Below are 27876 nucleotides of genomic sequence, written 5' to 3' on the forward strand. Positions count from 1 at the left end.
GAGGTATTGGCCTCTTTTCTTTGCCTGGAGAAAAAACTTATTTATTAATTCCGTCTAATCTGTCTGGTTCAAATACATTTTAGTCACATATTTACAGCACATCTGTAAAGTTCTTTGTGGTTAACTTTACATGCATCACACACGAATACTAATGATCAGTGAGTTATTAGTTTTCCAGTGAGATGTTACATGCCTCTTTTTCGGTATATATCATGACAACAGTGCATCATCTGGCACTGGGATACTCTTAAGGTCACACCTTGACAAAGACAAGCTTGCCTGCTCATATTTTCTCAGATTGCTGCAGCAAAGATCATTTTTACAGCCCATCACTTTGATCATATCCTCTTCTATCTGCCCCTTCTCTATTGTGTCAACTAACACCTGCCTTTTTTCATTTTCAAGCTCCATTGTGGCCTATCCCCACCTTTCCTATCATCTCTCATTCACTATCAAAATGCTGACTCCAGCTTCCATCATCCACCTGTCACATTTTCAAAAAAGCACCTTTATGCCATCACCCACCTGTCACATTTTCAAAAAAGCACCTTTATGCCTTCTCCCATGCACCTCCTCACGCTTGGGAGGAGCTCCCCATAAACAACCACAAAGATACTTCATTATCTTCCTTCAAATCCCTCCTTAAACACTCCTTTGCTTTAATGCCTACAAAAAACTTGACAAGAGTTAAGTTGCTGGTGCCCTGATACCACTATCTATCAGGTGGGAAAAGGGCATTTTTTTTATTCCAGTAGAAAAATCCCGACCAGCTCTAACCAAAGGAACTTATATGGCCCCCATTATCATGGTATCTGAACACCTCACAATCATTAGTGTATTTATCCTCATGACACACCTTTGAGGTAAGGAAGTGCTATAGGGAACCAAAGCACAAAGATGATAAGTGGTCCCACAGGAAGTCTGTGGTAGAACATGGTTAGCGTCCTAATTATAGGACCATTCTTCCTCAACTATACACACTTCAAGCCCTCAATGCTCTTTTCTTCCTTTCAGGTCTCCTAAGCTACAGCCAGCACGTTCTCTCAGAGACCATCACTCCGATTGTGTTGCCTTAATCTACCCACACAGTCAACAGCCCCCTTGAGTTTAGGTTGCCACATACACCTTCCTAACAAATACAGTGTTGCCCTCCTATTCCCCCACAAAGTCACTATTATCCATCCTGGGGCCTCTGTTCGGGTCCAGTCCAGTCTGACACTTGTGGGCTGAGTGCCTCTGGTCCAGCCAGGATGCTGTTCTGGCTGCCTCTAAAATGCGAGATGGTGGTTGGGTGGCAGCTGATGCTGGTGAGGCAGGAAAAGCCTCTTCTGTCCTGAAGGGATAACAGGTTCCATGCCGTAGAGCAGGGAGTGTGAAACCTGGTGATTCTGGATTTGTCGGGACATAGGCAATGCCCAGCAGCCCCCTCAGTGCTATGAGACTTCTGGTCAGCTTAGGAGAGGCAATGGGACTCTAGGTCTCCCCTCTCTGTCCTGTACTGCCCAACTGCCACTCCCAACTGCCATGGAATCTTAAGATACAAACATTCCATCTGACAGGTACCTAAACAGCAAGGTTAAGGCCCTGTTGGTAGTCACCCCATGGGTCACCTGGGGCCAGTGCCAAGCAGGGGGCAAAAGGGAAAGGAAGTACCATCACTGAGGCCCGAATCATTCTTCCACTGAAATGCTCATTAAGGGAGATGGGGCAGTAAATACCATCAGAGAGAGGACAGACGTTTTGCCTCTCCCCCAGCCATGGACCATCCAGAGTTCTATCTCAGAGCTCACGTATTCTGTGGGATCAGTGGGAGACTAGGAGTGTGGGTTCTTCATAGTGTATCACCAGGCCAGCACCAGGAACTCCTGCCCTCCCATGGCTCCCTGACAATGTAGCTGTGTTGTCAGGTCTTTCCTTAGCCATTGTTGTCTAGAAGTCCACTGTGGGTAAAGTGGTTTTCCTAGCACAAAGGGAGCTATATAAGAGAACATGCCTTCCTAACATGCATGTCCACAAGGCTGGGGCTAGGGGTTTGTGTATGTCCCACTTGGGTAGTGTATGTCCCCTTTTCACATTAGCTCATCCTCACCGTGGCCACAGTTTACTAATCCTGGGCCCTTTGTCAGGTCCAACGCAAGGGGACAAAGTGCTGCAGAGGCAACTTGACCCCTTTCCTACAACAAGGGGGACTCTCCATACAGCTAACATTGGCTGCCTGATCTGGTTCCTGCATATCGTCTTGCTGGCATTTGATTTCACACTAGGGAAGGGCTGCCCGGGGGGGAGGGGGGCAAGTGGGGCAATTTGCCCCAGGCCCCGGGCCCCACAGGGGCCCCTGGAGCAGGGTCCTTCACTTGCTCCAGGGACCCCCGGAGTATCTTCCATGGCAATTCAGTGGCCGGGGGGGGGGGGGGTCCTTCCGCTCCAGGACCTGCTGCTGAAGTGCCCCAAAGACCCACAGCACGGGGGTTCTTCCACCTCGGGACCCGCTGCCGAAGTGGTTACAAATGACAAAATACTTCTCAAGACATCCCAGATGATGTGTTCTTGCCACCACTGCACCTTTCTGAAATCGCTGGGACATTCCACTCCCCAAACCAAAGCTTTATAGCTGCAGAATATTCTGCCACACCTCACCCACCCACCCCCCACCTTCCAATCTGCAAATGTTGCTTGCATCACCTAGTGGGCTGTGACTGACTAAGGTGACAAAAGATTTCTTAGCCAGCCCACTCGCTGCCAGTGTTGCACTCACCGTTCCACACTGCACTTTCTTTGTGAGTGATCACACCATGAACCTTCACAGAGCAACCAAACCCCAATATTTCAATCAATTTGTTGCCAGTCCAGCTGTGGTGTTTTCACAGCCATTCTATTCACAAATGCAGAGGAGAGAGAAAATCTGCCTTGGCTTTAGGACGTCTAAAGGGGGAGGGGGTGAAAATGACTCAATTCAACACATCTGTGTTCAATTTTGTTAGAAAGGTTAAAAATACATTTAAGTTCAGCTTCCTAACCCACCCCCTTGCCCAAGGACTGCAAGAAGAAGCGAGCAGGTGCCCCAAGACTGGAGCGAGCCTGGGAGGAAGGGCAAGAGACAGGAAAGGGAGTTGCTGCGATGGGGTGGAGCGGTGGGGAGAGTTTTCCACTTACCCTTGCTAGGCAGGTGGAGCCTGCGCTGGGGGCGGGTCCGGGCGGCACCCGCTCCTCTCTGCGTCCTGCTCCGGGCACCGTTTGCAGCTGCTCTCGCCGCGGGTGGTTTGCGGGGACTTCCAGGTACGTATCTCCGGGGGTGGGGAGTTCGCCTGATGCTGCCCCAGGGGCCGCTCGCCTCCCCCGCTGTGTCAGGCTTTGCCAAAGCTGGGGGTGGGGGGCGCGACTGTGCTTTCCCTGCAGAGCTGCCCCAGGTCCTGTAGCTACTGCTCGGTTTCCGCTGCGTGTTGCATTCCCACGCAGTTGGGGGGGGGGGGTTCTGGGTCTCTGCCCCTGTCCCGTCCCAGACCGCTTGCACCAGTGGGTGAGAGTGAAATCTGTGGTGGGGGGCCGCTAGCAGCCGATGACACCCCCCCCTTGCTCCCCTGAACTTCGGAAGTGTTTGGTGGCAAGCTAAGCCACACCCCTGCCTTTACACAGCCCGAGATTTGAACCCACTGCTGGCTTAAATTAAACCTTATTATTCACCAGATGCTTGTGCACTGTGTCCTTAACCCTCTCTTGGATAGCCTTCAGGGGTTATCTGATATAGTCTTATCTTCCCTTCTGGGCCACCTACCTTCTCATTAGCAAGTGACTGGCAGCTCTGCAATTATGTACATGGAACGATATTAAGGGAGTGTTTTAATATGTTTTTTAGCTTTTTTTAACATGATCAGGGAGCTGGAAACAAGGAGGAACAGCCAGTGCTGTCTGATCAACTAGTTGGCCATAGATTATCAACAAGTGTTCTGTAAATGTAGGCCCCAAACCCACAAATACCTTTGGAACTGCTGGACTATTTAGTTTCATTTTCAGGGGTAGCTCCTACAGCCTTGGTGTGTGGGACTTTAAAAGACTGGAAGAGAAATACTTCCTGAACACATTTGTAGTAACAGTAGATTTTGTTTTTAAATCCAGTTTTTAAAATAAAACCTACATTGAGGAAACAAGCTGCCTGACAGTGCTCTTTTAAAGAAATTACTTAAAAACAGGATTTCTCATAGTGGCAGTGATCCTTCATGTGGGATTTACTGAATTTAACTTATAGCATCTGTCATTTGGTTTTCTGATGCTTGATAGTAGTTCAGCTAAATAGACGTATGAGGGGATGGATCACTTCATTACCTGTTCTGTTCATTCCCTCTGGGTCACCTGGTATTGGCCTCTGTCCGCAGGCAGGATACTGGGCTAGATAGACCTTTGACCTGACCCAGTATGGCTGTACTTATGACCAAAAGGGTCCAAGGATTCCAGCCAGTAGATGAACAAAGCTAAAATCCACTGACTTTGATAAAAATACAAAATAAAAATATGCAGTCTTAAGTCTGGTCTATGCTTGCTTATTTATAAGAAACTTCAACTTCATGTCTTTAAATGACAAAATTAAGTCAAATCTCAAACTTCTTGGGGTGATGCAGAATCTTGGAGGAACCTAGAAATGCCCAATGAAAAGGTGATTATGCTCTGCTGTGTGTGAGTGGAGTTTTACTGTAGGATGAAATAAGTGTGGTGAAAGAAACGGATATGTTTCAGCATTAGTCATGTGTATCTGAAGCAATATAAATAAACCAATGAACAAATTCAAAACTCCTATCAGAGTGAGGAAGCAGTTAACTTAGGACTGAGTCCTGCAATCTTTACTCGAGCAATTCTCCTGTAAGTACCACCATTGAAATCAGTGGGGATGTTCAGAAAGGTAAAGCTGTAAGGGGAAAGGGCCCAAGATTTGTAACTCTTTTCAAAAGAGTCGTCGTCCTGTCGTCATAAAATGTTTCTGCCAATGGAGGTTACAGACTGTTTTGATTCAGTTAAGCCACCTTGAACCTAATTCAGCAAAGAGAGCTCAGTTTGCAGGAGGAGGTGAAATCAGAGTTAATAAACCAGGCTATCCTGGTCAGGGTAGAAGTTGCGGACAAGTGCACAAACCAGATCTGATAAGGGGGAGGAGGGGGAGGAATCTGCCAACTGTTGACACTTTTTCAGATTTGTTTTTATAATATCAGGAAAGGCAGGAGGATTTCTTTTAAACAAAACATTGAGCTGAGCAAGTATGTTTAAACAGTGTCTGTCAAATGGAAAAAACCCATGTAAGGCTCTGTCTTCAGACTCCAAAACTCTTATTTGTGCTCTGATGGCATATAAAGTATGATCCAAGACAACAGAGCTTTATAGTTTCCTGAGAGAATATAGCTTATTTTAATCCTTTCACCTTTGCTCTCAGTATAAGGTGTTTTCTGCTATGTTAATTTTTTAACATTGGAAGGTTGATAACTTTGTTTTTTATTATCAGTAAATATAAATTAGCACTATGTCTTATTCTATTAATATCTGTTTTTCAGGTTCAGTGAAACAATCATATCATGGCATCAGTTTGGGTGAGTTTAAAAAAAATCTTAAGATGACTTCTGGAAAGTCCCATGATATATATTTTCCCCTAAAAGTGAAGCAAACCTTCCACAAAGAGTATTGCTATGGGAAAGAAACAAGATCAAACTTATTCAAACAAGATGTTTCTCACTTCTAATGATCACTAAACAGTCAGAGCTTCTGGATATTTGTTGCTTTTGGAAAAACAGGCCAGTTTTTATAGGCACCTAAATAGGGACTTTAGGAGACCCATTTTTGAAAATCCTGGCCAAATGCGCACTTCACCTTGATTTGTTTCCAGATCTGTAACTCCTAGCACCCTTGAGAAACAGCTGTGAGGTGAAAGAACTCCCTCTTTTCCTTACAGAAGTATCCCTCTGTGCTTTTATGGATGTGTAAAATAAATGCTGAGGAAGCTTGGGAAAGGAAGTCTGCCTGGGAATTTGGCCCAGACTATTGGGAATTAGGATATCTGAGGTTCTGTTTGAGTCTTCCATGGATCCTGTGTGAACTTAAGCAAGTCTTACTTTCTAGTGTGCTTTGAATATAAGAACAATGGAAAAGTATCTCCATTTCTATAAACTTCATACACTTTTGCCTCTTACAATACTTAGCTCTATCTACCCTAGGCCAGGTATCTGAAACTTTCTGATTAGCCTTGACAGGAACCAACTGGGTTGCTATTCTGTCCTAGAACAGCCTTGCTTCAGTTTTAAAAGATGCATGTAACCTTCCTCATCTGCACACTTTCTGAAGGGCCCTGGGTCCTTGCCTGGACCACCTGGATTCAGTGACATGTGAAAGCTGTTGTATTCAGGCATTTTTACTGACTTGAGCATGTGAGCAACTATTCCCGCCCACAGGGTGACCTCATCTGGGAGGGAGAAGTGCTATGCCATTAATTCAATGGCATATAGAATTGAGACAGAACATTTTACTTTGTCCCACTTAGAAACATTAAAACAATGCCCCAGTGGGTAAATTCATCTTACTGACCTAATGCAAGTGAACCCTGTTTGTAGACTACAGAGTTTTGTTTTATATAGATTCTTATACAGTCCTCTTCACTATAAAAACCTGAACTCTGATCCCTGCTGGTTTCTCTACTCCAGATGTACATAAATGACACATTTGTGCTGAAAGATTGCTGTAGAATAAGCTTTCAAACATAAATAGATTTGCTGTTTCATGCGTCCCCGTGTTAGAAGAGCATATTTTATAATTGCAATACTAGTCCAATGGCTGGAACTTGAGGCAAGACCAATTCAGACTGGAAATAAGGCATAAATTAACAGTGAGGGTAATTAAATTGTTCAGTGGTTTCCATGGGATATGGTGAAATCACAACTTGATGGCTTTTCCTGAAAGATCTGCTCTCAAATTTCCTAAGGCAATTCTGTGGCCTGTGTTATACAGCAGGTCAGACTAGATGATCACAACGGTCCCTTCTGGCCTTGGAATCTGACTCTAGCTGGAGGTGTGTTTCTGTTGACCAAGATGGGGTCGGGAAGGAATTTTCCTCCAGGGCGGATTGGCAGGGGCCCTGGAGGTTTTTCACCTTCCTCTGCAGCATGGGTCACTTGCTGGTGGATTCTCTGCAGCTTGGGGTCTTCAAACCACAATTTTGAGGACTTCAATAACTCAGTCATGGGTTAGAGGTTGTTATAAAAGTGGATGGGTAGGGTTCTGTGGCCTGCTTTGTGCAGGAGGTCAGACTAGATGATCATATTGGTCCCTTCTGACCTACAAGTCTATGTCCTGGGAAGAGAACAATCAACTCCTACATCTAGTCCTCCTTCAGTAAATATTAACAGAAGAAGGCTCCAAACAATGGCGTAAAAAGCAAACTGAAAAGTATGGTAGATGTGGATTTCAAAGCTAGGAAAACTGTTTCAGCCAGAAAGCTGTGGGAGAAACTTTGAGTCAAGGGGAAAGTATTTCTAAATATGTCTGCAATGAGGATACGTGCTTAACCACTTCCTCAGAACGAAATAGAAATGGAAGTAAACCTGGTTGATGCCACTCTCTGCAATGACAATTCGAAAGAAGTAATTACACACTGCAGTGTAGAGGAAGTAAAATTCTCTAAAACAAAAACTAACAAGAAGGAGAGTGTTAAACTATGGCTTTAAAGGGTTGTTACATGGTAAGAGTTGTTAAAACCATAAAGATTCTTAAGATGTTAATTAGGGGTAGCTATACAAAATGCTTCCTGCACCAAAAGAGCAGGATCTTTTTCTGGAGCTCTTCAGACTCTGGGTATGAATCAACTTTGAAAATTCCTTCTCTGAAATTTTACCACTTTTTTGTCTTTATAGGCTCTTCATAAAAATATGATTTTTTTGCTATTCCAAGCAAACTCTTCCTAAAGCTTTATGTAATTTGATGAACCTGCCTACAGGGGTCATGGGGTAGCATTGCCTGTCTTTGAGATACTTCAGCTCTGTAGAGGACTTAATATCTCATAACCATTCACTGCTAGCTCACTATTGCATAACTAGACTAGAGCATTAGAGAGAGGGTCCAAAGCAAAATCCAGATTCAAACAACTTGAGCTTTGGGAGAGTCCAGATCCAAACTGTCTTGTTGCTAGTGATGAAATGTAGTTTATTTGATGGCAGTTTGTGCACAGTCCAGTTCCAACCTAGGTATTCACATGGCACGTGTAAGCCTCATTAGCACTCAGAGGCCAAAGATTGTTAAAATGATGATATTTTGTTTGTGGAGTAAAAATTGACTTCAATTGTTTTACCTTTGTCATCTGATGCAACCTTCCCATTCCTCTATACCTAACTGACTTCATGTCTGTCTTGATCTTCTTCTTTCTTGTCTGACCCTTTTCCCCACCCTCCCTCCCGCATAGTCCTTTCTCTCATGAAACTAAGCCAAATCCTCGGTCCTTCTGTTTTCAGGCTGATCATTTGTTCTTCCCATAACCCAGCATATGGATCAATTCTCCCTGTAGCATATGAAGTATTGCATCCTGCTGCATTTCTGATGGCCATTTATCCTACAAATAATAGTCAGGTTCTTTTTAAACTTTTGAATATGAGAAGTTTTATGACCATTGTATTTACATCTGTAGTAAGGTAGTGTCTAAGCATTGCATTGAATGATTTCTTGAGTATCTAGACAACTTCATGTGTCAAGGAATGAAAGGAGATGGAGTTGCCAGGAAAGGATTGGTGGGATAAGGGATGCTGAGGGGCTTCAGCTGCCGAGAGTGGGCTTTAGGTTGAATGGGTGAGAGAATAGATTCATTTCCTTGCCTATAGATGTGATCGCCTCAAGACAGGGTTGAGGCAAGTTAGCAGTGCATTGGTAGGGAAGCTCATATTACTGTTGTGCATGCAGTACCTTTCTGTGGATAAATAGAGGTCATCAGACTCTAGGGAAATCAGTCTGGCACCATTAAATATTCAAATTTTCTTTTGAGGAAGAAAGCTCCCAGAAGGGAGAGTGTCAGACCTAATAAACTAGTCACAGGTGTGCAGTGACTCAGAATGCAGCTTGGAATGCATGGAAGGGAATGAGATGGAGCTATTCAAGTCTGTTGCAATTCAGCAGTGGAGGTTTCTGTGAAAGTGGTTTTGATCTTGGAGACAGCACCCGTTACTGGTGGTGCTTGCCCTGGACTTCTCCTCTGACCATTTATCCCCAGGGGTTGTGTGGTGTGGGGAAGGCATTTAAAAACAAAATCTTACAGAATCCTGGTTCTTCTAGGACCCCTGACTGCTTTCCCCACAGTTCAAAATGGGTTGAATGAAGCTCATTGGACTTCATCCTGTTAACTGGAAAGTGGAGTGAAAGCATATTATTTTGGAAAAGGGCTGCTAACTGTTGTGACTTCTTATTCCAGTTGGGATAGTAAATGAGATCTCAAAGAGACTGCTAGATGCCTTAGATGTGTCTAGGCCAGATTGGGTTCAAAGCTCCTCCTTGCTTAACTCCCTAAACCCAGTGACTTTCAGCTACTTTCTATTCTGTCTCTCACCAGTTCTTAACACTGCTGCAGCCAGGTCTGTTCTCCTTTCTCAGCTCTGCTCAGCAGGCCTCCTTGGCTTAAATCAGGAACTGCCCTTCTCTGGGATTCGTTGCTAGCCGGCCTCTGAGCCTCCACTTTGCACAGAGTGCAGAGTTGCTGTTGCTTTCTTTCAACAGCAGGTTCTTGCAACATGAATGTGTTTGTCACAGCTAAAAATCACAATGTTGCTGATTTGCATTTCAAATGTCCTTGACTGAGATGGAGGCCTTCTAAATAACAAATGTAACCTCTGAATGAAGAGAATACAGGGGAGTCGCCATCTTACACGGGGGTTAGGTTCTGAAGTCAGCACGTAAGGTGAAAATTGCATATAGTCAAATGCTCATTGAGTGGAATGATGGGCAGAATTGCCTGCACTACAGGTACAGTATTTAAATTGTTTTCCTTATTTTGTTTTGCTGAGCATGAATAGTTAAAATCACAAGTTAAATGCACCTATGATGTGACTCCACAACCTTTCCCCCTTATTTCATATGCACTACAGTGGAGTGGAAGGTTTTAAGATGTAAAGGATTAATGTTTGATTTAGAGTGTGGTAGAGTATTTACTGTGCAAGGAAAGCATGAGGCCTCAAGTGATTTCATCTCAGGTATGAATATTTGAGATCTGGCTTATGTTATGCATTCATTAATGCATGTGTGTGGTGGGCTGGGTGTTTCTGGCTGGAGAAGGACAGGTTCTAGAATCATTCTCTAATGTTTCTGTCATACTTTGAGCCTAGTATTTTTCCTGATAAGAGCCAACACTGTCGAATGTGAAGTACTCTCAGATCTCTTCAGTTAACATATATTAGCCTGTAGTGCCAATTCAGTGTTTCAAAACTATTTTGTTTTACCCTGACCATTTTTGCAATACCCCACGAATTCAGTTTTGCTGCATCAGAACTTTGGCAAATCTTCAACTGTGAGGAAATACTACTTGAGGCAGTCAGTTACTTGTAAAATAGTCACTTTACAAGGTGTGGCTTCATCTGTCCCATTCACACTCCTGCCTTGTAATCCTAGTGGTTAGCGAGTCTGGTTTACCATATGCACCCCACACACACAGTTGCTGGAAAAAACAGATTGTAGATTCCATACTTAGCTACAATTTTTCAACTTATCTTTCTCTTTATTAAAAGATTTGTGTAACATCAGACGCTTATGAAACTTGAACGCAGGAATTGCCATACTGGGTCAGCCTGGAGTCAAGTGTACTGTCTCTGAGGGAAGGTCTACACTTAAAATGCTGCATTGGCACAGCTGGAGCACTTAAATGAAGTCACGCCTACGCCAACCAGCTAGAGTTCTCCCATCAACATAGTTACTACCTCCCCGAGAGGCAGTACTGTAACTATTCCACTGGGAGAAGCTCTTCTGTCAACACAGCGTGCTCTAAACAGGTCGTTAGGTTGGTGCAACTTTGTCACTCATGGGGTGTGGATTTTTCATATCCCATGAGTGACAATGTAAATAGACCAGTGTAGACCACTCCTGAGTCTGTTTAGTGTGTTAGGTGAAGATGCAAGAATCCCAATAAAGGACAATTATGGACAGTTTTCCAGCTCTGGATGTCTTAGCCAGCCATGCAAACTGACCATATAACTATCAAGGCTGTAAAGATAGGAGCAGATTGTAGAGCAACTTTCCCACCTGCTCTCAAAATGGTGAAAGTGAGATGATTTTGATTTTTTCCAGGTTTATTACTGTAGCAGGCTGGACTGACGCATTTATAGCCTACAGCAGTAGCTTATATGATTAAACTTTGGAAATAAACAATGTCTGGAAATTTTTTTGCCTGGATAAACTAGTGAAAGATGCAAAACTCAAGTAATTTTGCTACCAAAATTACTTGAACTCTTGAAATTCAGTGACCAATTCAACCTGAACTTCTCACTGTTAGAAGCACTGCACTCTGTGCCGCCTCCTAGTCTGGACGTCTATTCTGGATGATTAGGCGCTCTCCCTGCAATTGATAGCACGAGGGTACCATTGCACCCACCCAGAACCCCGCAGAAGTCAGTGACTCCATGTCGGTGCAGCAGTCTATGTACTGGCGCTCTGGAGTAGATTTCTACTAATTCACACACAACTAGGAGACACATTACCAGGTAAGTGAGCAAACAATTTTAAAAAATAGGGTATGGAATCACAAAACAAACTTCATTTATTTTATCACTGTTTTTGTTTACATCATAGTATACTGGTAAACATTCACTTTCTAAAAAATTAGTGAAATCTTCGATCCTACACCCCTTACCTTTTAATGTAACTCAGCAACTTTTTTGAACGGGTTTTAATTGGTGGTTTTTCCCATGAGTATCATTGACTCTGTAGAGGAGATACTAAAAAAGCATTTAAAGGAACATCCACGCTGTAGTAAGAGGCTACCAGTAGCAACATGAGCTAGTCACATCTCTGGCAGGCATGTATTTGAGCAACAGCTGGCACAGCTATGGCTTCACTTCTGTTTAAACCTGAACTAGTGAGAGATTTAAGCTAGCTCAGGTATGTCTACACATGCTGAAATCACACCTGATTGCACTGAAGATGTACCCTAAGTGAGTTAGGAGTACAAGTCCCATTCACCTGCAGTGGGACTTGTGCTCCTAACTCACTTAAATGCTTTTTAAAATCCTGCCCCCTAGTTTTATCATATTGTAAGTATTCCTAGCCAAAATCTGATTTTTTTGGGATGCTTAATCTGCTTGTAGGCAGATGGCTTTCTTGTTGGGTTTGTTTGAGGGAGAGGAAGGGATGAGGAAGAGAAACTTGGCTCAGCACTGCAGTCGGCATGCAAGGGAAAAGTCCCACTGAAGCCAAAAGTTTTGCCTGGGTATGGGATGCAAGATCACACCTTTTTGGTTACTCCCTTTGAGTTAGTTTCTGCTTGCATTCAACTATGCTTCCTAAGACAAGCAGAGGGTTATCTGAATAAAGTGGATGTGTGCTAAAAATATACCAAAGACCAAGTCTCTGCTAACTGTTTGCCAGTATAATGGTATACTGTACAATGCAGTGTCAGTGGGACCAATCTCAGGCATGTGCAAGCCATATATACTTACTGTTTTTCTGTCAATGCTTTGAGCCCAAACATGTCCAGAACAGTAGGAGTTCAGGATCAGGACAATGCACATCTTTTAAATGATGTAACTAAGTCAACATTCCTGAAAGACTGAGGTCATAGCCAGTTTGCTTTTTTCCTTCCACACCCACAAGAAGACATTCCTGTTTTCCCATTTAAATAACTTGAATACAAGCAGGCCAAGAAAATTAAATAGGATTCTGGTTATGGATTTCCTGTCTTGTGTAGCTGATCTGTGCATTTTTCAATTCTTGGCCAGTTTCTTCCCAAGGTTGTTCACTAGCACTGCGTAACAGGAACCCTTCAGTGGGAGGAACTGAAATATCCTTAATCTAGTGATCTTTCAGCAGACAGCCATTAGCTTTTCTAGTTCATTTATTAGTTGCATTACAACAGTGCCTATGGACTGCAGCTGAGACCAGGGGCCCGTTCTGCTAGGCTCTGTACAAAGTCCCAGGCACAGAGCTCACAGTCTAAATAGCCAGTTCAATTATGTTCTGTAATTGGATACAGCTGGGAAGAGGATAGTGTTGCCTATAAAGTGTGTATGGAGCTGGAGCTGCACTACAGGAAGGGACAGTCTCCTGCAATAGACCCTGGAGAAAAGAAACTCCAGGTAGGAAGCCTTGGGAGTTGTGGCTGGGTAGAGAGCCCCCCACTGGAAGTTCTGTGTGGTTGTTTGGACAACAAATGGAGCCTGGAGGTAAGGGCTGAAGACTAATCTGGGTGTGTCTGAACAAATTGTCTGGCTGGTGAGGAAAGCTGCCAGCTTCCATGCCAATTGTGAGAGCATCAAAAAGTGGGGGAGAAACTGTTGGTATTGCCATTTTTATAGATGTAGGGAGTTGAAGCACAGAGCAGCTAAGTGACTTGGCCAAGTCATCACAAGAAGTTTGTGTCAGATAGAAATTTAAAAACAGACCTTCTGAATCCCAGTCCAGTGTCGTCTTCGTATACAAGGCCATGCTTTCTTTAAAGCATACACATGCTGGCAGAAATGGAGATGAAAGACAAATGTCTGTTTCCCTGCTTAGTGTATCAGTGTGTACGTGTTGGGCCAAATTCATTGACCAGTGAGCGTACATGGGAGAGAATTTGGCCCTTTGTGCCTACTGTCTACAATGGGTTTCGGATGCTTACTTTTATCTCCCATTCAGTTTAACTCTGCTGAATCTGTCACTTCTTAGCAATATTTTTCTATTTTTAAACTGACTGCTAGTTAATATTTGGATTTCAATTTTACTGAATCACCCTCTGCTGCACACCATTCTCCTCCCCCATATAGCTAGAGTGGGGCAGGGGGAAGACTGAACAGAAAGGGAATCAGAGAGGAGAGCAACATCTTAGTTTCCTCCTGCTAGGAGTTAATCAATTTTTTTCCCAAAGTTAGATCAAAGCTTTTCACTTTGTCTGAGGTTCCTCTGCTCCAAAACATTAGCCACTCTTTAGCAGTCAGGTCAGCCAAGTGACAGTGTCAAGCCTCTATCCCTGGAGCCAGTCTGCTCTTCCCTTGAAGGATGAGTCGCTTAGGTACAAGCACCTGAGAAATCTTAAGTTCTTTAAAACTTAAATCAAAGTGTTTCATGGACTAGGTTACCAAAGTCCCCTATCAAACAGTATTTTGCTGCCCTTTTCTGCAAATATTGATCAGATAATGTTGTCGTTTACCAGGTTTAGTTAGTTAAAAGATCTGCCTAATGTCAGGCTCGTTGCCAGTGGAAGTGCACAATGCTTGACAATCTCAGCAGAGACCCCTTAGGATAGAGTGGACATGGAGGCTGAGCTCTGTCTCCAACCAAGTGCCCTTTTGGGTCAGGGACAGGGTTGAGGAAAACTGTTGTAGCAGTGCCAGGAAGCTGGCACTGCTCCTGCCAGGATTTTGCATAGTCTGTGGCTAAAGAGAAGATTCGGGTTTCCAGAGCTGTAAGAGTAATACATTTCTCATTGCATACCCTAAATATGTTTGGGTGCTAAGTACGTAGTAAATTACCCTACTTGTCATGTTGCTTCTAAAAAAAGTGATCTGAGTCATTAATGTTAACTTCAATCTTGTTAATACTAATTAATAATAACTGAGACTCTACAGTTAAATGTTAACCATTGGAGTTCTGTGTGCTGCCTTATTGGACATTATAGGAAGGAAGATCATGTTCAGATTATCCCTTATTGAGCTATAAAACAGTGAGGAGTGTCGTATTGGGACGCAGAGGTTATTCTGTGTCAGTCTGAGACTGAATATTTAGAACTACAAAATCTTACCACTACTCTTTCAAAGTACATCTTTCCTGTTAATGTGTTTCATTAAGGTAGCCACAGTGGACAGTATTGTTGTAAGCAGGCAATAATTCACAAGATGTACATTAGTACTTGAGGAATAACTTATTTGTTTGACATGTGTTCACCAAGGAGTGCTATCAGCTTTTGTGGGAAGAAGGTGTGGAGAAGGCCAGAGTTGCGTAATAATGTTGCGACATATCCTGGTATTAAACAATACTCCAGGACTTTTCAAACAGCCTACATGGGGAAGCTTACTGCTATAACATTTAAATCTGAGGAAGTTTCACCTTCAGATCTGTATCTAAACTAAAGTTAAAGTGTGTTAATTCTGTAATTCTATACAGCAATCCTTTAAGTGTAGCAGCACTTGGTTAATCATAACTCCCCAAAATGTGTTACTACTTGGGGCAAAAAAAGCAAACTTTAAAGTGTTCAGCTTGCAAAGTTTCCTAATACAGGGTGATCGTTTTATTCCGTTCACTTAGTAAAGACAATCAAGTGTCTATGAAAACAATGTTAAACACTCAGGAAATTAAAGTCAAACTGTTCATAAACTCAATGGAGCCTTTATTAGTGTGAGGGGGGGTGGAAATCAGGTCAGTGTCAATCTAGGGAGAGGAGATGATTTGAAGGTGAGTAAAATTGTCTCCATACATAAACAACATACACTGTAAAAACAGAGTGAAAACTTCACGGAGCGGCATCTTGTGGCATTTTTACTTGTCATTTCCAATGCCCACCTGAAAGCTTGAAAATAAAATTTTTCTTGGAGTTTGTAACATTCAGTTAGTAAATATATTTTGGTTTATGTTACTAATGGAACTTAAAACTGGCAGTGTAGCACTTTTCATTTACCTCCTAACTGACATGAGAAGTCTGTGACAATCTTTGCAAGATCTTATTGATTTAAGTTTAAATTGCATTTAAAATCCAGTGGATTCCAAAGTTAAGTTAATGTACACGTCTATCCCGATATAATCCTGTCTTTAGGAGCCAAAAAATGTTACCGCATTATAGGTGAAACCACGTTATATTGAACTTGCTTTGATCCACTGGAGCATGCAGCCCCGCCTCCCTGGAGCACTGCTTTACTGCATTATATCCAAATGCGTATTATCAGGTTGCGTTATGTTGGGGTAGAGGGGCATTGTGAGAATGTATGACATCTCTAGGAGGGAGATGTGCCCAGTGTAAACTCTGGAAAGTGTTATGAGCTTCAGAAGACTATTCCAAACAATGTGCCACAGAAGAAGGAACTCTTGAGACAAAGTTGTGGGTTTCTGAAGAAATACATGGGGGGGCAGGGGGGAGATGAATGCAAAGTCCCACCTTCTGATTCCCTCCCTGAGGGGAGAGTCAGTCTGACTGATACGGGGTCTCTGAAGATCAAAGACCAAGTGTATAAAGGAAAGGTTAGCTTATGCATAAGTGTGCTTGTTGAGACCTAAGGCAGTTATGAATTTGATTGTTTTGAAGGAGTGATCATCTACCAGAGCACTTGTTTAATTTGTTCTCTGTAATGCTTTCGCCTTAAGAATAAATCTGTTTGCAGAGAAAGGGCTGTGTGGTAACTTGTAACTGTGGGCAATTAGGCTGTTTGCATTGTCATCAGTGGCTGTAAAGCACAGATGCAGACCTATGTAGGCAGTCTGTGTTAGAGAACACAGGGCAGGCTGCACAATTCCTTGCCTCCAGAAACCCTGATCAGGAGGAAGAGACACAGGTGTCTCACCAAGAAAGGTGAGGGCTGATGAACCAGAAATGTCAAGCAGGCATCCTTGCTGGACCATGATGGGGGCAGGAAACACAGGTGCAGTTTCTCAAAGCTGTAACACTGTCTGTGTAGCCTTGGAGATAACTAACTGCTGCTGCAAAAGAAACTGAGCGTCGTGTGTCTCTCTGCGATATGTAGTTTTAATCTTTCTGCAGCCAGTGACTAACTTTTTAAGATCACTAACATGTATAGAGTCCTTTGTATCAGGTTTCAGTAACTTTAAAGCAGGTCAGAGTTGAGGCTTAAACCAAACTATTAACTGAATTATTTTAATATAAAGGTTTGTGCTAAGGCATTGGGTGAGAGTATGAGAAGGGAAGGGGGGTGTAAAGCTTTTTCAACACCTGTGGATTCACTTGAGTCCTGACCTGTGCAACCCCATCTGTTTCCATCCTGGACTTCTCTTGAGGAGTTACTGCTAACCATACTGTGGTGTGATGTGTACACATGCAAAGAAATCTTTGAACATTGCTATCGATTACAGTGGTGCCATTTTTGGGGTGCCCAGTTTGATACACCAAGGGCCTGAATCTCATTTGATGAACTACATGCAGCTCCATAGAGTTCAGCTGGAGGTGTGGTTGCTCATCACTTCAGAAGATCAAGCCTAAGATGGTTCAAGTTGGTCCCCATCAAAAAAAAAATTAACATGAAATTGATACATCCAAAATCAGGTTCCACTTTGAAAAATTTTAGCTATCCCAGCTAAGATGCAAGTATAAAACGTGCTTTTCCTTTTATCCCCCAGCAGTTGAATTTAGGTCACTTTCATGTGAACCACTAACCCACTGCCCTAATGCACCACCCACCAATGAGTCAATAACCCTTTTACTTCAGATACATTTTTGCTGCTAATAACCTGTACAGCTTGTGTGTAGCGGGGAAAGAGGATTATATTTAGATAAAGCAGTGTTTGTACCTTTCTCTGACAGTGTAGAAGATCTTTGATCAAAAGTCTGTTTTTTTTTAAATGTAGCTGGTGTCCAGATCTAATTTAGAGTGTTCAACCATAAATTGTATTCAGCAACACTGTATACCCAATTACTTTCCCTGTTACCACCCAGACCTAGTTTGCTTGCTTTAAAAAAATCTTCCCTCAGGCACATTGGTGTTTACAGGAAAAGCAGTGCCGTTATGCTTGAGATTAAGGTAACTTGCATTGCTGTAATCCAATTATTTTTGTTTGGGTATGACTAGAATATAAATTTCAGAGGCCCCACTGAAAGCTATTTCAATATTTAGAATTTCAAGCCTGTGCATTTGCCATTCCCTTGTGTCCATGCCAGAGCTAGAATTTTCCTTCAATTTAATACAAAAAGGGTTATCCTGGCATGACATTTTCTCTCTCATTTAAAAAAAACCGGGGGAAGGGGGAAGACACATCTCCCCATCACTAATCGAGATTGAATACTTCAAAAAGCCTGTGAACAGGGGATATATTGGCACCAACCTTCCTGGTGAATATCCCAAAAATGAATGTTTTGCTACAGAAATAAGTTTGAAAAAACAAATGTCAACATGGCTTAATCAATCATTGTGCACCTGTAATCCACTGGAGAGTATGTATTATCATATCCCCAGAGGATGAGAGATATTACAGTCCCTAGCTACTGCATCTGGGCTCTCTGAGCTGCTGCAGCTTGTGCTATGCTTTTTGAACTAGGGACCTATGGAGCTATCCTCCTTTTATGGAAGGGGGGAAACTGAGGCAAGGTGCGTAAGGCCAGTGAGTTGATATCTGAGCTGTGATTAAAATGTGGGAAATCTACACTCCCAGCCCTGAGCTCAATTAAATTTTAAACACCAGTTTGTTGCCCTGGTAAAAATATGAAGCAGATGGAAACAGTTTGTCAAACTTTGAACCTAAAACTCTCTGGGGATTTTTGTTTCTGTTAGATCTCAAAATGTGTTGATCTCTAGGTTGGAACCAGAGGAACCATTCGAGATTACACAGGATTTAATTCTTCCAAGGATGCTGAAACTGTTCGGAAGGCGATCAGAGGAATTGGTAAATGTGCATCTAAGTTTCACTCCTATATCATTACAGAAACAAAGATATGGTATTCTATGTATCGGGCTTAGCACAAAAATGCTGGAATTCTGTGTGCCATAAAAACAGCTATGCTGGGTCAGACCAATGGTTCGTCTAGCCCAGTATCCTGTCTTGTGACAGTGGCCAATGCTAGGTGCTTGAGAGGGAACAAACAGAACAGGTGATCATCAAGTGATACATCCTCTGTCATCCACTCCCAGCCTCTGAATGCCAGAGGCTAGGGACACCCAGATCATGGGATTGCATCCCTGACCATCTTAGCTAGTAGTCATTAATGGACCTATCCTCCATGAACTTAACCTAATTCTTTTTTTGAACCCTGTTATACTGTTAGCCTTCACAGTATCCCCAGGCAATGAGTTCCACAGGTTGACTGAAATATTTCATTCTGGTTGTTTTAAACATGCTGAATATTAATTTCATTGGGTGAATGCCCTCTGCTGCTGCCAAAGACCCCAGGCCCCCTGAATCCTCTGGGCAGCCCTGTAGATGTCTATCATCCCCTCTTAGTCATCTTTTCCCACATGAGAAGTCTTTTCCCCGTCTCTTTAATCTCTCTCCTCATACAGAAGCTGTTCATACCCTTAATCATGTTTTGCTGCTCTTCTCTGTACCTTTTCCAATTCTAATATCTTTTTGAGATGGGGTGGCCAGAGCTGCACACAGTATTCAAGGTGTAATGCCTCCATGCAATCAGTAACTATGATGATTGGGCAAGGTCACATTTTTGACAAGGGGGTACTGCTACAGCCCCCTGACATTGAGATAATATCTGCCTAAGTCTCATCTCCATTTGAAGGTATCTTTACCATTCTTATTTTCTGTTTGCTTTCAGCAAGTGTTCATGATGGAGATAGCTTCAGAACAATTTGACAAATCAGCCAGGACAGCTAAAATGCCTTCTTGCTGAAGTACAAAAGTGAATAATATGCTTTGTTTCCCAGGCTTGGCCTACACTATGCATTTAAACCGATTTTTAGCAGCGTTAAACCGATTTAATGCTGTACCCGTCCACACCACGAGGCCCTTTATAGCGATATAAAGAGCTCTTTAAATCGGTTTCTGTACTCCTCCCTGACGAGAGGAGTAGCGCTAAAATCGGTATTACCATATTGGATTAGGGTTAGTGTGGCTGCAAATCAATGGTATTAGGATTGCCCCGGGCGTTATCCCAGTGCACCCATGTGACCGCTCTGGACAGCAATCTGAATCTGGATGCAGTGGCCAGGTAAACAGGAAAAGCCAGCGAAATTTTGATTTTCATTTCCTGTTTGCCCAGCAGGAGCTCTAAAGCCGGGTGGCGATCGCAGTCCCAAATCCCAAAAAAAGAGCTCCACTATGACCGTATGGGAGATATCTGGATCTGATCGCTGTATGGGAACAAAATGTTTATCAGAGTCTTTTCAGAAGACAAAATTGCCAACGCGTTTGGAAAGAAAAAAAAAATCCTACAGGCTACACAGTGCTTGTGTGACAAGCGAATGGGACGCCAGAGACTGAAGATGGACCGTCAATTGACGGAGGGAGGGGGTACCTGAGGACTCCAGCTATCCCCGTCCACAGCCAGCTCTCTGAAACGTATTTGCATTCTTGGCTGCTCCCAGTGCCTGTAGGGTCAAACCACATGTCCGGCGTGGTTCAGGGAATAGCTCGTCAATTTACTCTCCCCCACACATGTGAAAGAAAAGGAAAGGAAATCATTTCTTGACTTCTTTCAATGTCCACCCTATGGCTACTGAATGCTGCTGGTAGACACGATGCAGTGCAGCAGTGAAGAGCAGTCTCCACTCTCTCCCTGCCAGTGGACACGGTGCAGTAGTACTGGTAGCTGTCCTTATTATCATCCTGTGAGTGCTCCTGGCTGGCCTTCAGGTAGAGGCTGGCTGGGGCACCTGGTGAAAATGTAATGAATTCTCGGTCGATTCCAGTAGATTACAGAACGGCTGGTAATATCTTCATCCTAGCATGGGGGCTGAGCTTCATCAGCCCCCTCCCTTTCCTGTGTAAAGAAAGATTCTGTCCTGCCTGGACTGTATAGCAGGTGGCATGAACCTGGGCTCCTCCTCCGCCACACCGTCTCTAATGTCCTGCCGGGACTCTCATAGTGGCGAGAGGCTGCCTCCGTTATCTCACTAACAAGTCACTGTTTCTTATTCCTGCATTCTTTATAACTTCATGACACAAATGGGGGGGACACTGCCACGGTAGCCCAGGAAGGTTGGGGGAAGAGGGAAGCAATGGGTGGGGTTGTTGCAGGGGCACCCCCTGTGAATAGCATGTAGTTCATCATTTCTGCGGGATCTGACATGGAGCAGCTGTGCTCTGATACACTGGTTCTCTAATACACTTGCCCCATATTCTAGGCAGGACTATTTTTAGAAACCATAGAGGAAGAACTGACTTGGAGTCATTCCCAGTTTTGCCTTTGCGCCCCCGGCCGACCTCACCAAGGGGCACCCATGATAGCAGCAGATGGTACAGAATGACCGATAACCGTCTCTATCATGCTGCTGTATAGCGCTGGAGTATCGCCTCTGTTAGTGGCATCCAGTACACATATGGTGACAGTTAAAAAAAGCTGAACGGGCTCCATGGTTGCCGTGTTATGGCATCTGCCAGGGCAATCCAGGGAAAAAGGGCGCGAAACGATTGTCGTTCCTTTCCTGGAGGAAGGAATGAGTGACGACATTTACCCAGAACCACCCGCGACAATGATTTTTGCCCCATCAGCCACTGGCCTCTCAACCCAGAATTCGAAGGGGCAAGGGAGACTGCCGAACTATAGGATAGCTACCCACAGTGCAACGCTCCAGAAATCGACGCTAGCCTCGGACCATGGACGCACACTGCCAAATTAATGAGCTCAGTGTGGCTGCGTGCACTTGACTTTATACAATCTGTGTTTATAAAACCAGTTTATGTAAAATCAGAATAATCCTGTAGTGTAGACGTACCCCCAGTGAATTAAAACTAGTTTGAATAACTCGTTTTAGTTTCAGTGCATTAGGAGTCTTGTTGGATTGCGTAAAACTGGGAGTTCAACAATCCTGAGTGAAATTATTTTCTTTCAGGGACAGATGAGAAAACACTCATCGACATCCTCACTGAGAAATCAAATGCTCAGCGGCAGCTGATTGCTAAGGAGTACAGGGCAGCTTCAGGAAAGGTACAGCTTGGGGAGGATAGCTGACAGTAAAAATGTTATCCTGTAGCATCTTTATTATGCAAAACTAATCTGTATATGGACAAACCCTAACCAATCTTGATTGAGACAGGATATGAGAAATTAATGCATCTTAGTAACTCTATTTGAATTTATAGCCAGCTCTGAGAACAGAAGGAATGCTTTAAGAAAAAAAACTAACTATACAAACTCTTTTCAGTGCACCATGAAGCATGTGCTAAACAAAGAGAACCAAACCAATGCTACTGTTGCAGTGTGGACTAGGCACTGTAAATAAAGTAACTCTTTCCACTTATTTTTGGAAATATGACAAATGAGAAGGCTGGGAGTTAAAAGGCCCCTTTTCTAGCATCTGCAGTTACATTTTACTGAACCAACAAAAGAATCTGATTCTCTGTCTTCTCCACTTTCTCTTCAGAATCAGTATCTACATTTGTCTCTTTTTTTAAGACATACAGTGGGATGACCTTAATTTGGCCTTAATTTTGAATGGGGCCTACTCAGAGTGGAATTAGCTTTCTGAATAATAGTAGCTTTTTGGGAAGGAAACCTCAAAGCAACACAGCCATGAGCAAAATGCTTCTGAAAGTAGAAGTGATTGAAGAGAGGCAGGGTAGAATTATTCCAGTAGCAACAATTCATCTGGAAATAATGTGATACATGCAAGCTAATCACCCTGGGTCTTCCCTGTTTGTTTAGGACCTGAAAGATGACTTGAAGAGTGATCTCTCAGGCAATCTGGAGCGTATTATGGTTGCGCTTGTAACACCACCAGCTGTGTTCGATGCTAAACAGCTTAAGAAATCCATGAAAGTAAGTCTGCAAGCAAATTCTGCCTTTTGATTTAGAGCCAGTTTGAAAGAAGGTAAATTGTATTGTAAAAATGTTCAAAGGAAATTTTCAGCAAAAAGTATTTTCATTACATTTTTTCCCAAATTAAGATTTAGTTTCAGTAGGGAAAAGGAAAAATACTAAAAACTTCTTTTTGGGAGTGAGGGAGATATTGAGGTGGGGAAGTGAGGGTTCCACACATGTGAAATTACTTACTTCTTTTTTCAAATTTTAAAAAAATTCATTAAAAACAATGACAAAGTGACCAGAACTGAATTTTCACTGAATTTTTTTGGTCAAAATGGAATTTTGTTAAAACAAAGGTGAAATTGTTCATCTAGCTCTACTCCTTAGTGTGTGATGCAAAATATCAGGGTAATGAAAAATTAGTCCATTTTTCAGATAGCATATTGGTGGGCTTTGACATTTTTGTGGTGCTTCAGTTATAAGGTGGCAGGGAAAACCATGCCACAATTTATGAGCTGGAACTGTGTTCAAATCCTGGCTTTGTCATAAGCAAGGATCTGAGTTTGGTGTTACACTGCCTAGTTCTATTTCAGGACACTAATACATCACTTAATTTGTCGTATCTGCCCTGTGCTCAAGAGTCCTGAGATTAGAATGTCAAATGTGTTGACATGTAGGAGCAACCTACGTTCTCAGAGCTGCGTGTGGATTCTGGCAGAACCTGGTCTTATCACTGGCTCATTCCCTTATCTGCAGATCTGAGAAACTGTAAAGCTATTGAGCCATCTCTTGATAGGCGCAAATACCTTTTCAGTAATTGAATCTTCTCACAAACTTTAGCAAGAAAATAATGTGAATTGTCTGAATTTTGATATGAAATCACAGTATTTTGGGTATTACCTGGTTGGTTTTTATTTGCAATGTGTGATGTTTATAATTCTTGCTTAAGGTCACTTGAAACTAATACCCAAACAACCTCTATTAAAAACTGCATATTTTTTTCCTTGTAATAAACTGTGTGGGTTTTTTGTTTTAAGGGTAGTGGAACTAATGAAAAGGCACTGATAGAAATCCTAGCCTCCAGGACCAGTAAGCAAATGAAAGAGGTATCCCAGGCATACTATACAGGTAATGCTTTCTCAAACATATGTATATTAATACCATTACCTGGTTGCATCCTATCCAGTGCTCAATAGTCACTTTTCATAGATTGTTTCAAGTAAGTTAGTTTGCATTTGGGAAGTTGAGCTTGAGATAAAAGTGTTTTGCAATAATTGCAGTTTTTTACAAAAGATTCAGGGTACTATGCTGTTAGCAGACACATGTACTCCCATGAGGTAATTCAGCAGGTAGTACCACTCCAGTACCTACAGGACAGAATTCCATATTTGGGAACAAATTTTCTTTAAATTCACACTGTGCAGGCTGCTCCTATTGAAACTAGAGCCATGTGCAAGCATCTGAAGGCAACATTTTACCCTTGCAGCCAAATTCCAGTTTCAGATGCATGGCTTGGCCAGTAAGGGATTTGGAATGTGATGATGTGTTCCTTTTATATCTTGCATATTAGGTTCTCTACAATAATTACATGCACAACTCTAACAGGAAAGTGCACAGTACAAAGAGCAACTAATAGGAATGACTTTAAGATTTGTCATCCTTTTTTTATTGTAAGCTCTGCTTTCAGGGGCAAATGCGTCAGCCACGCAAACTCTTTGCAAACAAACTTGGCATGTGAGTCATGGAGAATTCTTTTAACAAGTGATGCACTTCTGAGTCGTGTATTTACCTAACAGCATGTGTTTGTACATACCTAATATAAAGTTTAAGATGCTGTGGGCGAGGGTGCTGGTTTCTGAGAACTTTTTTGGGTCAGATGCTCGACTGCATTCTGGCCCCTTTGCACTACTCTGCTGGCCCATTTGTGCCATCAAAGCCAGTGGCTCTACTCGAGTAATCTTTACCTCTGTCCCAATAGTGAAGACTAGCATAGTTGTCTCCTGTGTCACCCCTCCTGCAGCACAGGAATATTGAGGGCATGTGGCCAGGGTACTCCTGTTACTCCAATTTACCTTACTTGCTCCTTTGGGATAGCACCATCCAAAGTAACTTGGAGTATATCTCAGGCTGGTATTTTCTACATCAGGATTGGCATAGAACTGGCTCCATGATATGGGAGCTTCAAACAGCAGCTTTGAGGCTGCCACTCCAGTTGTATCTAGTGGATACCAGAAAATCAGGTTCATTATTTTTAGTGATTTGGAAAGATGCACAGCACAGACTACAAAGCATTGCACTATGGCTACATCTACGTTATGAGCGAGGGGTGTGATTACCATCTTGCATACAGCTCGTCAGGCTAGCTCGGTGAGCATTAGTGTGAGCAGAAATAGCCATGTCGCTGCAGTAGCATGGGCAGCAGTAAGGCAAAGTATAAACCTCCCTCAGCCTCAGAGGTGTGTACTCAGGGTAGGTAAACCAGTGCCACTGCAGCAACACTACTTCTACTCCCAGTAGTTCTCATTGAGCTAACATGTATGTGCACACAAATTGGGACTCACCCGCGCCCCTCCCCCAGCTCATAGCATAGCCAGTGTGATTCCATGGAAGAGATGTTTCTTTGGCATGCATAGCATCCAGTAACCTAATGGTCTCATAGGTGTTAATTCTAGAACATATTGAAAAATATTTACTTAGAAACTTCAGTCTATATTTGCCATACACCTTCTCTGAGCAATTAATTGTCATGCTATTCAAAAAATACTGTCCATTTCAAGCTGAAACATTATCCAAAGACTCCTAGCAGCACTGCAGTAACTTTCATTTTAAATGTTCAGGTACCAGAACGTGTGGTTTTCATCGCTGTGTGTACATAGTTACAGGAAAACCTGAGATTTTTATTGCTTTTTTTCCCCATGGTAACTGACTTCTGCTCCTTTCCCAGGAGTTTAATTGCTTAGCAGTATAGCAGGTGAGGTTGATTTGAACATTAGAAGAGCAAACTGGATGCACATGCTTGGAACAGATACACCTAATGTGGGGTACAGCCGTGTTTCATACCCAGGAGACTTATAGTTTCTTGTGTGGTAGGCTAGTTAAAGTACCATATAAGGAGCAGTTTGAGTTGCCTTCTGTAATGCATTATATAATCTTCCACAGGAAGCTTTGCAAACTGAAGGCAGGAGGTAAAACAAATGAAAAGCAAAAAAAGTTCCCTTTAATGAAAATGTCACTGGTGGTTTGTCTGGCACAGAAAAGCCTGTAGAGACAGAAGTATGGCATACATGAGAGCTGGGTTCATTTCCTACCTCAGATGCACACTTTCTTTGTGACCTTGACCTAAATTAAGCAACTTGTCCTTCTCCAAGATGGAGATAAAACTTCCCTCCTCCCCTGAGGTGTTGCAAGGATTAAATCCACAAAGGTCTGAGACTCTTGCATACTACGGTGATGAGGGTATATCAATGGCACTCTTGGTCTTTACAGAGCATGTTCTGGTGAGTTCTTTGGCTGCTCGGTCCAATGTATGAGTAACAGTCCTGTCCACAGCACACACCCATGCACTAGCAAGGCTCTGAATCCAAGCAGCAGATTTTCCTCTTCTGACACCAGTCATCACAAATCTTGATCCAGTCTGCTTCTCAATCCCTCACTCCATCTACAAGCTGAGTCCACCAACCAGAGTGGCATTCTCCACTGCCTTCCCAGATTCTAAAGCAGTGGTTCTCAAACGTCTGTACTGGTGACCCCTTTCATATAGCAAGCCTGAGTGTGACTCATAACTTAAACACCTTTTAATATAGCTAACACCACTATAAATGCAGGAGGCAAAGCGGGGTTTGGGGTGGAGGCTGACCGCTCATGACCCCTCCTCTCCCTCTTCCACCCTCTGACTCCACCTCATCAGCCAAACTTCACAATCATAGCTGTGTATAGTATTAAATTGTTTGAAAACTTACTCTGTGTGGCGAATAAAATTTCCATTGAACCTACCCTTCCCCTCCCCCCCACTTTAACTCTTATGGGGAAATTGGATTTGCTTAATATCACTTTTGCTTAAAGTAGCATTTTTCAGAAATGTAATTACAACATTAAATGAGGAGTTACTGTACTGTCTTGATTTGAAGACATCAAGAGATGGGGGAAATCCACCACTTCCCTTAGTAGTATGTTCTAATGGTTAAAACCCCTCCCTATTTGAATTTGTCTGGCTGTAATTTCCAGCCATTGGTTCTTGTTATGCCTTTGTCCACTAGATTAAAGAGTGGTGTTTCCTCCCATGAAGGTGCTTTTACACTCTGATCAAATAACCTGTCTTCATGTTGATAAACTAAACAGATGGCTCTCTAAGTCTCCCACTGTGTACAGCATTTGTATTCAGCCCTCAAATCACTTTTTGTTTAAGGCTTTTCTTTGCACTGTCTCCAATGTTTCAATGTCCTCTTGTTAAAATGTGGACACCAGAACTGGATGTGCTGTTTCAGTATTGGCCTCACCAGTGCTATAGATTACGGGGGGGGGGGAGGCGGGGAGATGACTTTCTAACTCACTATTTCCTTGTTTATGCATCTAAGAATTTGTACCGTTGTTGCCACAGCATCACAATGGAGGCTCAGGTTGAGTTACTTGTCCATTATGACTCCTAAAGCCTTTTCAAAGTCACTGCTTTCCAGGATACAGTCACCTATTCTGGAGGTATGGCTGCATTTTTCAATCCTAGACATGACTATGCATATGACTACTAAGGAGAAGAGGCTGGATTGTGGAGCTCAACTATGTCAGTGGACTGATGGATCTTGCCTAGTATCATAACGTTGATACATCAGAGTTTGTTGCTGGGTAGGCTAGGATGAGAAGGCTACAACAGATCAGTTACTGGTCAGTGATCTTCCCTAGGCATCCAGATGCCTTTGCTAATCTTAACTTTTGATATTTTTTGTTTTTTAAATTACAGAATTCAATTAAATTTGATTTTATTTTCTCTTTAGTATATAAGAGCAGCCTTGGAGATGACCTCAGTTCTGACACCTCTGGTGACTTCAGAAAAGCTCTATTAACTCTGGCAGATGTAAGTTCCGTCAACTTAGTCAGCATCCTTACTGTACAGAATTGATATTTAG

General features: G+C 42.8%; 1 protein-coding gene across 1 annotated transcript in view; it reads left to right on the plus strand.

Annotated features, from left to right (window-relative positions):
• Positions 1-3168: 3168 nt before the first annotated feature.
• ANXA3 (annexin A3) overlaps positions 3169-27876 on the plus strand; it is a 34735-nt gene continuing 10027 nt past the window's right edge. Inside the window, exons 1-7 of the mRNA XM_032778104.2 lie at positions 3169-3276; positions 5535-5570; positions 18642-18729; positions 21846-21940; positions 22658-22771; positions 23794-23884; positions 27745-27824. Of these exons, the coding sequence (XP_032633995.1) occupies positions 5556-5570; positions 18642-18729; positions 21846-21940; positions 22658-22771; positions 23794-23884; positions 27745-27824 (483 nt within the window). The 5' untranslated portion in view covers positions 3169-3276; positions 5535-5555. The remainder of the gene's footprint in view (positions 3277-5534; positions 5571-18641; positions 18730-21845; positions 21941-22657; positions 22772-23793; positions 23885-27744; positions 27825-27876) is intronic.

Source organism: Chelonoidis abingdonii, chromosome 5, assembly GCF_003597395.2.
Source record: "Chelonoidis abingdonii isolate Lonesome George chromosome 5, CheloAbing_2.0, whole genome shotgun sequence".
In the NCBI taxonomy this organism is placed as follows: Eukaryota; Metazoa; Chordata; order Testudines; family Testudinidae; genus Chelonoidis; species Chelonoidis abingdonii.